Consider the following 13,075-nt stretch of genomic DNA (forward strand, 5'->3'; position numbering starts at 1 on the left):
GTGTGACAGTTTCGGACAAGCACCACAGCAGAAAGTGTGTCTGCATAATACAGCCGTCATTACTGCGAGCGACCAGCCCATACATTATACATTATGGTATGGCTTGAAAGAGTGTGATTTGATTTTAATGGCACTAGTGGAAAGAGGTCTTAAGTGCTTAGTTAGGGCAGGGTACAGTCAACAATATGCTTCTGTAATGAATAAAATAATACGCAAGGAAATTATTTATCATGAGAAGGAACATTTATGATAAGACGATGGATAGTTTGTGTTTTGGAGATTAAATCAAAGAGGTTAGATTGATGTAGTTTGGACTATGGATGTCAAGATTAACCGTTTTTTCAGTCACCGCGGATATTTAAGGCTAAGGTTAATCGTAGGAGTTTTAGAACCAACGGTATACTGCAGAAAAGCCTCTCTCGCCTGTAAAATGAAAGTAGCTCCGGGAATTACGTTCACTCAAACAAATCAGTTTGGCAGTGCGGGATAATTTTCGGTATCCTTGGAATCCCAGGGTGTTGCGAAAAACGATGGGTGTTTAATAGGTAAATCATGTCATTGTAAAGCTGCAGCCCGTCCTTACATATATCACTCCGTTTCTGTGTTTTTTAAGTAAGAACTGGTTGCGGGCAGAGGTGAAAAGAAAGATTTTATAGTCACTCAAGCCTTCAAATTCAGGCAAATAGTGTCTTACTCAAATATGCACGAAATGGATCAGTCGATAATGCAACTCTGAGTAGGCGACGATTGAGCGAACACCGTTATGACAAGGTTAAAAAGCTCATAATTTGTCCATCTAACTTGTGAATCGGTAATGTAATTGTGAAGGAAGCGAGTCCAGACCAGAGTTGAGAGAAGTTTTATCTGACGTGTGTGAGACATCCAGTACTTATACCTCAAGAAACGTACTTTCTATAGAAGGCTGATCCTGTTTACATACTGTCTGTACAAGGTCATAAATGGATATACTGTTAGCTGTTTGCAGGAAGGTAGAATACGTCACTAAAAAGATGCTTGGAGTCACTGAAAAGATGTTTTACAAGACCTTTTGTCAACCGAAAGATGAATACCGGTATCACGTAAGCGAAGTCGCAGGTTCACGAGACACACAAGACGCAAAGTATTCAACACAAGGTTTAAGAGTAAAGTAACAAAACCAAAAAATCATGCATTCAGGTCACGTGAGAGACATTACAAATTCAGCAAAGCAACTAAATGACCACTATGGACAACAGTAGCTCAGTTGGTAGAGTGTTCGTCCGCTTATCCAAGGTTTGGCAGCTCTCGACGTAAACATCATTGGTACAGAGATCAGATCCACTGACCACAGTTGGAGATGAACGCTGTTGTGTCCTTGCGCAAGACGTTAACCCCCTTCGCCTCCACTATCTGCGTACACTGGTGTATGAACGTGTGTGTGAATGGGTGAGCGGCTCCTTGATGTAAAGCTCTTTGAATGCCTTGAAGGTGGAAAAGCTCTTTATAAAAACGTGACCATTTACCGTTTACTTCGGGCCTGCGCTCATAGTTCGTGGACTTGGCTAAAACGCACGCACCCTTACTTACTCACAAGCTAGGAAAAAAAACGTACTGTAATGACTGAAAATAGGCCAGCTAACATTCAAAAACAAATCATACCTCGTAATTTATTCCACAGCGTTAGTCATTTTCGCTGATTGATGAATAGCTGTAATCAGTGCATAAAATCCCAGTATCATGTATGCTTTCACATGTAAATCACTAGAGAGCCTCGTAACATGTGCGGGGGAGGCGTATTTCACCGGCTCTGTAGTAGGCAGCTGTTTCGCCATTGAGCCGTCCCTGTTTTTGTGAGTGGCGCTGGCTTGTTAGCTGTTGCTTTAGCCGTAGTTATTTGCTGTAGAGACATCTGCAGTGTCCCCGGTCTGCATCGTTAAATATATTCTGACCTAGTTCCACCAGCTAGCGCTCCTCCGTGGAGTCGAGCCTGTTATGTGTCACACTTTAGCAGTAGCTTCATCATGTGCCTAACAAGGTGTGCCATAGCCATTTTGTATATAATGCGTTTTTGAGTGAGTTCAGCTTTAGACACAAGACTATTTGGACTGTCATTACTCAACACTTGCGTTCTCAGCTGCGAGAAAGAAACCCTCCCCGCTGGTTTATTAAAAGCACAAGAGTCAGAATCAGGTGTGAGGCAGGATAAATGTTAATGTTCTCCTTAGTATTCGGCCCTGCATCATCACTTTGGATCACAGTCTCCTTCACCGCGAGCCTGTCGGTGCAGTATATTTTTCAATTTAAATGCAAACTAAAATCAGCCAGCAGTCGGTGGGCAACGCTCAACCCACTGTGCCACCGCCTCAAGCAGAAGTCTGACAAATAAGACACTAAATATTTCAAAATTTTCCACAGGCAGTCGTGCAAGTGTATTTCATCAGAAAACTTTGGATAATAAGCTACGGCAATCGGAAAATCACGAAATCCTGTGGTGAATTTGAACAAATTTATACACGTGCAAAAATAAACTAGGGCTGCAACATTGATCATAATAAAATTTGAATAGAAACAACTAGGAAATCACACCATCTGCCATTTAGAAGGTTAAATTTCTTCTACAAACAGCAAAATATTCTGCCCTATTCTGCATAAAAACAGCCAAATCTGTAGTTTAGATCTGTAAAACCACGTTCGGAAACACATTTGATTCTTCCATTAGTTTAACAGCTCACAGGCCTATTTCGCTCGTTTTGTTAATCCTCCTAGACGCTTTTAAAATGTGAACTTTGAACAGATTTCTATTATTAAAACATAAATGTCAAATCTATTCGTAGTCTCAAATTGCAATTACACCATTCAGCCTTGCCACAAATGTCCAACTAATGTTTTTTGGGGAGATGGGACGCATTCATCAGCGTGCACCACTTAACTTAACACCCTTAATTGTGGCTAATGTCTCACTTTGGCTAACCACCGGTCTTTGTCTTTCCCCTGCAGGAGTAACTACAGTGCTGACCATGACCACCCTGAGTATAAGCGCCAGGAACTCCCTCCCTAAAGTGGCCTACGCTACAGCTATGGACTGGTTCATCGCCGTTTGCTACGCCTTCGTGTTTTCGGCCCTCATCGAGTTCGCCACAGTCAACTACTTCACCAAGAGGGGCTACGCGTGGGACGGGAAGAGTGTGGTGCCAGAGAAGGTAAAAGAACAGTACAGCAATCGTGCGCTAACCACAGATTTCAAATTATAATTAAATAAAGGTGGATATGGACGTTTTCCTCTTTCATGGACAGTGTTGGTGCGATTGTTTGGAACAGATGGACGATAGTAAAAGAAAACTTCAATTCCATCAACTGGACAAACGTTTGCTGCTCATGTAAAGAAAGACAATCCATCTTTGAACAGGAATGAGCGGTTGAAGTATCTTTTATTGCCTATTTTTAACTACATCCTCAGACCGAAAGCAAAATAAGGAAAGCAATAGCGATAGCCAGTATGCTAATAGGTGTGAAAGCATCCATTAGTGCAGGGGTGTCAAACACATTTCCACCCAGGGCCACATCAGCAAAACGGCTTCTCTCAAAGAGCCAAATGTAAAATAAATGTAACCACTTTTTTAACTTTTTAATTAACTTTCTGTATTTATTGCATATTCATTTGCATCGATGTAAAAATACGGCTGTGTAACTGCGTATCTCTTGATAAAATGACATGTAAAGACCATAATAGCTTTTAATTTATTCTGTCGAGGACCACATAAAATGATGTGGAGGGCCACATTTGACCCGCGGGCCTTGAGTTTGACACATGTGCTTTAGGGTCAGGAACCACTACGCGAAATATGACCCAGGCACAGTTCAAACTTAGTGTAGCTCATTAAACCAAGCCAACAAACAAATAGGTGTGTTAGTTTTCAGTGTGTTTAGCTCCTCCCTTCAGACAGATATAAGGCAGTGTCCAGCAGGAATCTGACCAGAACTGAAGAAGAAACTTGGACGAGCAGCGAAACATCTTCACTCACAAAAAAAACGTTTTGTCCTGTTGATAGAATTTAGATTTTTGATTATATTCGACAAACTAAATATAATAATTCATCCACAAACCTGCGTTACTACAAACTGGATACGAAAGTTGCGTCGTCACATTTCGTGCAGTACCCGTCTTTGCATTAAAGAGTTCAAATAAAGTTTCTTGGACATTCTTCAGGCAACCGAATATCAGCCTCTTCTGGAGATTTAAGGCCAGTAGTTGATGTCTGTGCAATCCCTGAGTCGTCCAGGTCTGATCCGTAGCAAAAGACGAAGTTTAAATCTGTCAACTGGACAAATCGTTGTAGGAGTGAAGACGTTTCGCTCGTTTCTGGTTTGATTCCTGGTGGACACTGCCTTATATCTATCTGGAGGGAGGAGCTAACCACAGAGGGGCTAGCTGAAGTGCTAAAAAGTCCAAATATGTCCGTAAATAAATATACAGTAATTGTGTAATTCTGACAGATTGTGATAAAACAACTAGGTCCTTAGAGCTTCAGCGTGGCCCGTATGATTTGCTGAAACAGACAAACTAAACTAAACTAAACTAAACGACGACGCCGTGTTTGCTAATTCTGATTGGAAGGATAGAATACATGAAGTAATAGTTTTGCAGAAAGTGCGGCTGCGTATTCGACTGGTGGCCATTTATTACTCTGTCTGTGTGAATCATATTTATTACACGACAAAAGCAAGATTGAAACGTGCGATCCCAAAGAGAGAGTATTGCCTGTGGTTACAAGTAGCTGTTGCGGGAACTGGACCAGACAGGAGATGTTAAGTTGTTGTCAGCTAATCCCAACGGAAATGAAATTCGTGTAACATGACGGGAACATTAATAGTTTAGTGTCCTCCTGTGTTTTTCACTCTAATTCTCTCCGCTCAGAGTTTGCTAGCGCGCTACGCTGAAATATGAAGGTGTTCCGTGGAATGGGACCGTTCTGTTTAGACGGGACGGAGGGAGTCCTCACCTGCCAACGCTTAGGGGGGGGTGGGACGAGACAGGATTTTCAGAGGCGAGACATGAGAAAGGGTCATGGGAAATAATTTACAATAGTCGGATCAAAACAGAATTTCAGTCGCACGAGTTTTATTTGGTTATTTTTGCGTATATTGTGTTATGAACGTGTTTTATGTGTTGATAGAGTTCTAAAGATGTCTAAATTAACTCATTTTTTGCATCTAAATACCTCGATGCTTTAAACATTTATTTCTGCATTGCAAATCTCCACATGCGTCACTAGTAATTATTACAATATACTAAATATTCTTTGTCTATTGCACTTAATTTTGGATATTTACACGATTAAACTAAACCTGGATGGGCTCGTCTGTACTCGCTTCAGCACCTTCCCCCTCTCCCCCACCGCTGAGAACGACACAAACCCTCTTATTTTAAACTAAGTCCTGGAAGAAGAAGGTCTGAATTTCTCTTTGTGGCTCTTTTTCAATGTTTGAGGAAAACATTGCACGTTTAAAAGCTCGTGTATTTGATTATAGTAATTCGCTATCATTTTTTTACCAGCTTTACCAACTTTAGCTCTTCTAACTTCTGGTCCTATTACCACGAAATAAAAACTGGGACAGAGTTTAGAGTGCGCTCTGTCCAAATATGTGAGCTGGAGTCTCTGTGTGGAGGAGTATTTTAGCTTCAGCTGCTCAAAGATATGCAACTTTCCAAAGCCCGAGTGAGAGGTAAACCTTTCATGCCTGTGCCAAATGAAAAGACAGAGGACAAGTCTCGCAAGATCATTTTTTCTTGTGACAATTTGATCTCGTTGTATCTCCACCAGCACTGCAGCTTATTCACATCTGTGGAAAATGTAGCTGGTTATGAGATTTTATCCTGAATGTTCAAATGATATGTTGATATTTGAAAATGAATTTAACTTTTTCTTGGGATGAAAAAATCTACCCAAAGTAAGTGTAGTATCTGGATCCTTGCATTTTTAGTTGTAGTTCTGGAGTACAAGTAGCAATGACAAGAATGTAATAATAACCCAAAGGTCTGTGGTTCAATCCCAGTGAATCTCAGTGAATGTTTCTGTTGTATCCTTGGGCAAGACTCTTCATTTTACAACTTATGAATGTGGTGCATAAGTGATCAGCAGTAGTCGAGGGACCCCAGGGCAGCTATGGCTTTAAAAAAACATTTTAGATCAAGTATCAGCTTTTATTTTTTTACAATTATTCTCTATGTTTTTGTCTGTAATACTCCTCACCACACACTTTATACACTTTTCTCACACAGGCGTTAACATTTTCTCACATTTCTCTCTCGTTTAAACACAAAGTTCAAACCTTCGTAGGCGTCTTTGTCGGTGCGGAACGTTTCATCGACATCGTGGGTTTTGTCGGGGAGAAAACAAATTGCAAATGTACAGCACTTCAGAGTCACACTGCGATCCAACGTTTATGTAAATTTGTCTGAACACATTCTGTACTGTATAGGAGACACGGCACGGAGGAGACTGATGGACAATGGTCTACAGTCCAACAGCCAATCAGGACGCAGAACACAATGCACGCTCATACGATGTAAAAAAAAAAACATGTGAAATTGCACCAAAAAAATCCGTGAAACAGTGAGACCACGAAAGGTGAAGGAGGAACAAGTGTCTTATTAAATTCATATTTTTTTCTTCCATCTACGTCAGACAAATGTAGGTACGAGATGATGTATTGCCTCATGTTTCTCCGTTACTTCCATCTTCACCAGTGGTCGTTGCAGAAGTACGTCCCGTGTGCGGCAGAGTAGGACAGTTCCCTCGTCTCGATTCAAAGTTCCCAGGAAACGAGGCGCACAGGCTTTGAATCGAGACAAGGGAGCTGTCCTACTCTCTCGCACATAGGACGCAGTCGACATGAGACAAAGACGATACCGTTGAAACATGTAAAGGTAATGCATCATCTGTTACCTACATTTGTCTGACATAAATGCACAACGAAATATCTGAACTACCGTAGGAGCTGTTGCAGAAAATGGTAGAAAACGGAGAAATATAAAACCTGTAATACAAAACTAAACTGAACTTTTCTCTTTGTTTCTTCTCTCTTCCCTTTCCCCACGCTTTACATCCACCATTTTGTCTCAAGCAAAAGAAGAAGAAGGAGTCGATGCTGAAGAAGAACAACACCACAGCCTACCCCGCCGCGACTGCTACCACCTTCGCCCCAAACATTGCAAGGGACCCTGGATTGGCCACCATTGCCAAAAGCGCCCCTCCCCCTCCCACTGAACCCAAGGAGGAGCCGAAGCCCAAACCACCCGAGGCCAAGAAAACCTTTAACAGTGTGAGCAAGATCGACAGGATCGCCAGAATAGCCTTCCCGCTGCTCTTTGGAACTTTTAACTTGGTCTACTGGGCGACCTACTTGAATAAGAAGCCTAAACTGCAGGTGTAAATAATCCACTAACCCCCATTTCGTTTTGTTGTTTTGAAAATCCGCTCATTTTCTATACAATTCTTCAAAGAAACAAAAATATTAAATGGCGTCCATGCTGGTTTGGACTTTCCATATTTGCCGTTTTCTGTTGATCTAAAAATTTGAAGATTTTGAAGAAAAAATACGTGCTTTTGAAAATGGGTGTTGTTTAGGGGACTGGCCAACGCTTCTTCTTCTGAAAATACTATTATAAATACTTAGCCAAGAGAATGCTAACTGCACATAGCCCGCGTCATTACAGGGCTTCTTCTACTTCATTTATTTATTATTCAATTGACATGGTAAAAAGGAACTTGTGTATAGGCATGGACAGGGCATTGTTTTTATTATTTGTTTTGAAATTATTTATTCAATTGTAAAACACTTGAGTGATGGCGGGATTTATTTAACATGAAACGCTACGTACGCTCAGTTTTTGTCGCTGTATCTTCCATTTTTTCTCTTTTACGAGATTCTGTTATTCCATCTTAGGGTTTCTGCAATAGCAATAAACATATCTCAACGGACATGCCAATTTATTTAAAAAGAACTACCAAACCATCCCATATCTTCTGTGGTCACCATGGGATCTACGTTACCTTTGCGGCATTGTAAATATTCTTAAAAACATTATAGAGATGTCAATACTATGTTGAAGCTTTGCAAAGTGTAACTTACTGAGAGGTAATCGAAGAGGAAAGTTTTCATTTATTTTTGTTTATATATTTACAGAACTTTCTATGAACAAAAAAAAAAAAATACAACTATAGTATTACTGGTCTAAAATCACGCTTAAGTGACTGTTTCTCTCCGAGTTAGCATCCATCGAAGCTGCTTTCAAGTAAAAAAAGAAAAGATATTACTCAAAAACATCTTTACCTGTGTTTTGTGTACACACGACAGCAACACTGATCTAACACTGGGTTTGGCTAGCAACTGTAAGAATGTAAAATATATATATACAGTCTTGAATTCTGGAGTGCATTTTATATAAAAAAAAACTCACATTTCGTTTCGTTTTTTTTGGCTTGTACAACCGAATTTGTAAATGGTGTCGCCTAACTTCGCCAAAAAAACACCACTTCTTGTACAAACGGCTTGAAAAAGGATTGGGCACGTAACGGTTCGAAGTGCCTTATCCGTTTTCAATGCTTAACCTGTAACGTTTTCGTTGATGGACGGTGATTTTACGTTTTCGTTTCGTTTTTTTGTTTTTTTTTCCGTTGTCCCGTTTATTATTCCATCATTTCCTGTTACTACTTTACCTTAAAATTATCAAGACATACAACTCAGAAAGTACCAGCTACACTGCCTTCAATATCACATGCCCATTTGGACTTAGCTGTTGCCGATTCTGTGCGACATTTTATTCGAAACAGCAGGACCAGGAGATGCGAGCAGATCGGGGAAATCCAAACACGCTTAAACGACGACGATGACGGAGGAGGAGTACGGTTAAAATGGCAGGGTAGTCTTTACAGCCGTTGCTAGGTTTCGCACAGGCAGAGACTTGTAGATCTACGATAGCGATGAAGAAGAATATATATTTTTGTAGCATGATGTCAATCCCTCTTCCGAGAAAAACCAACAGAAACTCACAAATGTGAAACGAATGCGAATGCTGTTTGTTTTTGTTTTTTTCTGAGTTCGATTTTTGTCTTGGAAAACATTGCTTGCGCTATATTCTTTCCAGCTTGGGAGAGCACTCGTTTTTTGGGGGGTTGGGTGTTTCACAGACCATTATAGATTATGTTAATGTAGCAATATTAATTAGCAAGGGCTTATCTTAGGACCTGACAGTGTGGGATGGTAAATATTGTAGCTTTACATTGACCCCTCTTAATTTGTGGCGTCATTTTACGGTTTAAAAAAACATTAACGTGGAAAAAAAAGAGGGATTTTACTCAGTATTTGCTATTTCTCTATTTCTTTGTGTGTCCATTTTGAATTTGAATCACTGTAACTATGTGCAATCGTAGCGCAACGTTGCATTATGAATTGTGTACAAAACATATTTCACAGAACGCTAAACTTGATCAAAAGACGCGGCCGGTGCCCATAGACGTCGGTCGGTGCGTGTGCGTTCGCGTGCCGGCGGTGAACGGGTCACGACATCGCCGCCGGGGGGGCTGCTGTTATCATTTGAATCATCTTTACGGAAAAACTCGCTCCCCTTTGACACGAAATGGCACCAGTCCTTTGTGAGCAGCCACTTAAAACTACAAAAAGAAAAAAAAAACTAAAAAAAACGAGGGTCATGAAACGGCGAGGGTCAGGAACGAAGACTTGTATAGAGATGTGAAACTATTGTATGTATATGTTTATTATCATGGAGAAAATATATATCTATACATATGTAAATTACCTAATGCATACAGTATGATTCTATTATTGAAGACGTTAGCGAAGACGATGATGAATATTCTTTATATAGTTATTATTATCAGACTATTGTTATGCATTTTGCACATTTAGACGATAACATTTGCATTAGTCAGCTTTGTGCTATGCAAGGTCAGCTTCACCGACTCCACCACCGACTTTCAACCCATAAAACATTGAGTTGCAGATGATTAAAATATATATATATAAAAAAAAAAGCTAGCTTCCATTTCCGCCGCGCCGACACGAGCTCTCATCGGTGTGTTTGGTTGTTTCATTTCTGTATTGGTTTAAGTGACGGCTAAACAGGGTGAAATTCTGCGAAAGAACGACGGAAGAGGAAACGGCTTTCGGTGTCGATCGCACTTTTTGACACGCAATAAAACGAGTGATCAAACACAAAAAACAACACGACAGAGGGAAAGGAAAGAAAGACGAGCGCAAAGATAAACGTTGGATTTATTTGTGATCGCGGAAAAAGCAGAGACGTGTGCAAATGTTGGTTTTGCAAAATTGATGGGTTGTTTTTATTTGCCCCAGACGTCGATCATGTTTAACATATTGAAGGGAATGAGTTTGACTTTGGAACGAGGGTCTTGCTTTGTCCAAAACGAGTCGAAGGTGAGACACTACAGGTGATATTTATTTGTTTATTTATTCGCTTACGTATTTATTTGATTATTTATGTGTTAATTTATTTAAAATGTTGGGATAAAACACAAAAAATTGCATTGATATTTATATTTTTTTGGAATTTACAGGGGTTTTTTTGACATTTTCAAATCTAAAAACCGATTTCTCTCGTCTTGTAGTGTCTCACCTGTTATTTATTTACTGTGTACACACAATGATCCAGAAGAGAATGTGAAATTCGAGGCATAGTGCAATCATGAGCTTCCAGCCTCCCCCCGCTGCCATCACACATGTAAATACCTCCATCTTCACCGACCATTCGCTTTTACTTTGTCTTGTTGGAATTACAGGTTCATCCTCAAGAACAGTCGCTTTACAAAAACTACAGTCTTTTCCGTTTTATTCCTAGATACCTACCGGAGTTTTCTTGTATTTTTATCAACCAAAATATGTTCTGATTTTCACTGAAATGTAAAAAAAAAATTCTAAGTACGTAATTTTCTAAAGCACAAAATTGAGAAATTGGAAAGTGTGTCCATGTATAATGGATATTTATGGACATGGTTGAACTCACTGCATTCACTAATCGACATACAGCGCAGTCACGCGAATGTGGACATGGGTTTGGTTTGAAATGACAAACCTTCTGTAAATGTTTTCTTTGGTTCTTTTGGTTATGATATGGCCCTGTAGAAACTCTCTGCATTAGTCTTTAAATAAAAACAAAATAAAGAAAAAAAACGTGTTTGCTTTTTTATTAAAATTGGTTGTTTACTGTTTCTTAGTTCATTTTTCATGTTTTGCAGTAGTCCAAAATTACTCCTCACTTACCATATACATTCAGAGCATCCTAATTATTCAGCACAATGAGTTTATGAGCACGTTTTACTAGAGATCCACCGCTCTGACATTAGTGGGACATATGCACTGATGTAATAATAATATTTACCGATCGTACTGATGTTTGATTTTTTTATTTATACAGAGCTGTTCTGCAGTTACTTGAGGTATAAATGACAGCTACATTACACATTAGGATAAGTTTTGTATGATTATTATTTTATTTTATTTATTTGAACTTTTTTATTTATTATATGATAATTTTTATTTTATTTATTTGAATTTATTTATTATATGATTATTTTTATTTTATTTATTTGAATTTATTTATTATATGATTATTTTTATTTTATTTTATTTATTTGAATTTATTTATTATATTATTATTTTTATTTTATTTTATTTATTTGAATTTATTTATTATATTATTATTATTATTTTATTTATTTATTATATTATTATTTTATTTCATATATTTACTATATGATTGTTTTTTATTTTATTTATTTAAATTTATTTATTTATTATATTATTATTTTATTTTATATATTTATTATATGATTATTTTTATTTTATTTATTTGAATTTATTTATTATATGATTATTTTTATTTTATTTATTTACTATATTATTATTTTATTTTATATATTTACTATATGATTGTTTTTATTTTATTTATTTAAATTTATTTATTTATTATATTATTATTTTATTTTATATATTTATTATATGATTATTTTTATTTTATTTATTTATTTTAAATGTTAATGTTATTTTGAATGTTGATATCTGGCAGATACTTATAAGTTATACTATAGAAATCTGTATCAGAAAAAGCTTGCACCACAAACACACAACACTCACAGACCAGAGTGCGGTTTTGCCATGACGGTAAACCTAGCAACAACATGCATGCTAACATGTACTTCCTGATCACCAGACAATAATTTAAGCAGCAAGCAGGAGCTAAATCTGGTACAAATCATCTTTTCTTTTGTAAGATAAGATAAAGAAAGAAAGAAAGTATTTATTAGATGCAGACAGAATGATGCAGGCTTATTTTGACATCAAGAGCTGTTTATGCAATATCTGCACTGGGGCAAGATAATTATTGTTCAAATACAGGGCCTTTAATCCTGGTTGTTACACTTCAAAAGCCGCTTTGAAAAATAATTCAAAGTTTGACAAAAGCAGTGCTTCTTGGCAGGAGCGTGCGGTGATCTTATTGGGTGGGCAAGCAGACTTAGGGTGGACATCTATATTTAACCAACAGCAATTTATTAACACCACTTTTTAGATAAACTAATGGCAAATTAGCATATTTATGGTCAAACGTGGGCACTGGTCCCAAAACACACTCACAACTTCCTACTAAAAGCTCTCACATTTGCTAAAAAGACTATACTTCTAAATTGGAAAGACAAAACAAAATGAGTTTCCACCTTCCAAAATGCTCTTTAACTGTTAAGTGCATAAACCTTTAGGCCAGTGAAAGGTTCTAAACATGATATTTGTGTGTTTTGACCTCCAATTACTTATGCAAATCTTTCAAAATGTGCAATAAAAACAAAGTGATGGAAATGCAACTACTGGCTGAGTTTATTAACAGATCGTGCAAACCTGGAAATGCAAAAACACAATCATTAACTACAAAAAGACATGAGAAACCAGTGTGCGCTACATGAAGAACTCCCATTACAAATTCCAAAAAAATTGAAAAACTAAACACGAGCGGCTCTGACCTTTGTATAAAAATATCATATTCAAAATTCAGCTGGTAAAACCT

At 38.0% G+C, this 13,075-nt stretch overlaps 1 protein-coding gene across 3 annotated transcripts in view; it reads left to right on the forward strand.

Annotated features, from left to right (window-relative positions):
* gabra1 (gamma-aminobutyric acid type A receptor subunit alpha1) overlaps positions 1-11,448 on the forward strand; it is an 82,833-nt gene extending 71,385 nt beyond the window's left edge. For all 3 annotated transcript variants that reach the window (XM_033978607.2, XM_033978608.2, XM_055226397.1), the window contains exons 9-10: positions 2,977-3,179; positions 7,105-11,448. In XM_033978607.2, the coding sequence (XP_033834498.1) occupies positions 2,977-3,179; positions 7,105-7,413 (512 nt within the window). In that variant the 3' untranslated portion in view covers positions 7,414-11,448. The remainder of the gene's footprint in view (positions 1-2,976; positions 3,180-7,104) is intronic.
* Positions 11,449-13,075: the final 1,627 nt, after the last annotated feature.

Source organism: Periophthalmus magnuspinnatus, chromosome 14 (assembly GCF_009829125.3).
Source record: "Periophthalmus magnuspinnatus isolate fPerMag1 chromosome 14, fPerMag1.2.pri, whole genome shotgun sequence".
Lineage (NCBI taxonomy): Eukaryota > Metazoa > Chordata > Actinopteri > Gobiiformes > Gobiidae > Periophthalmus > Periophthalmus magnuspinnatus.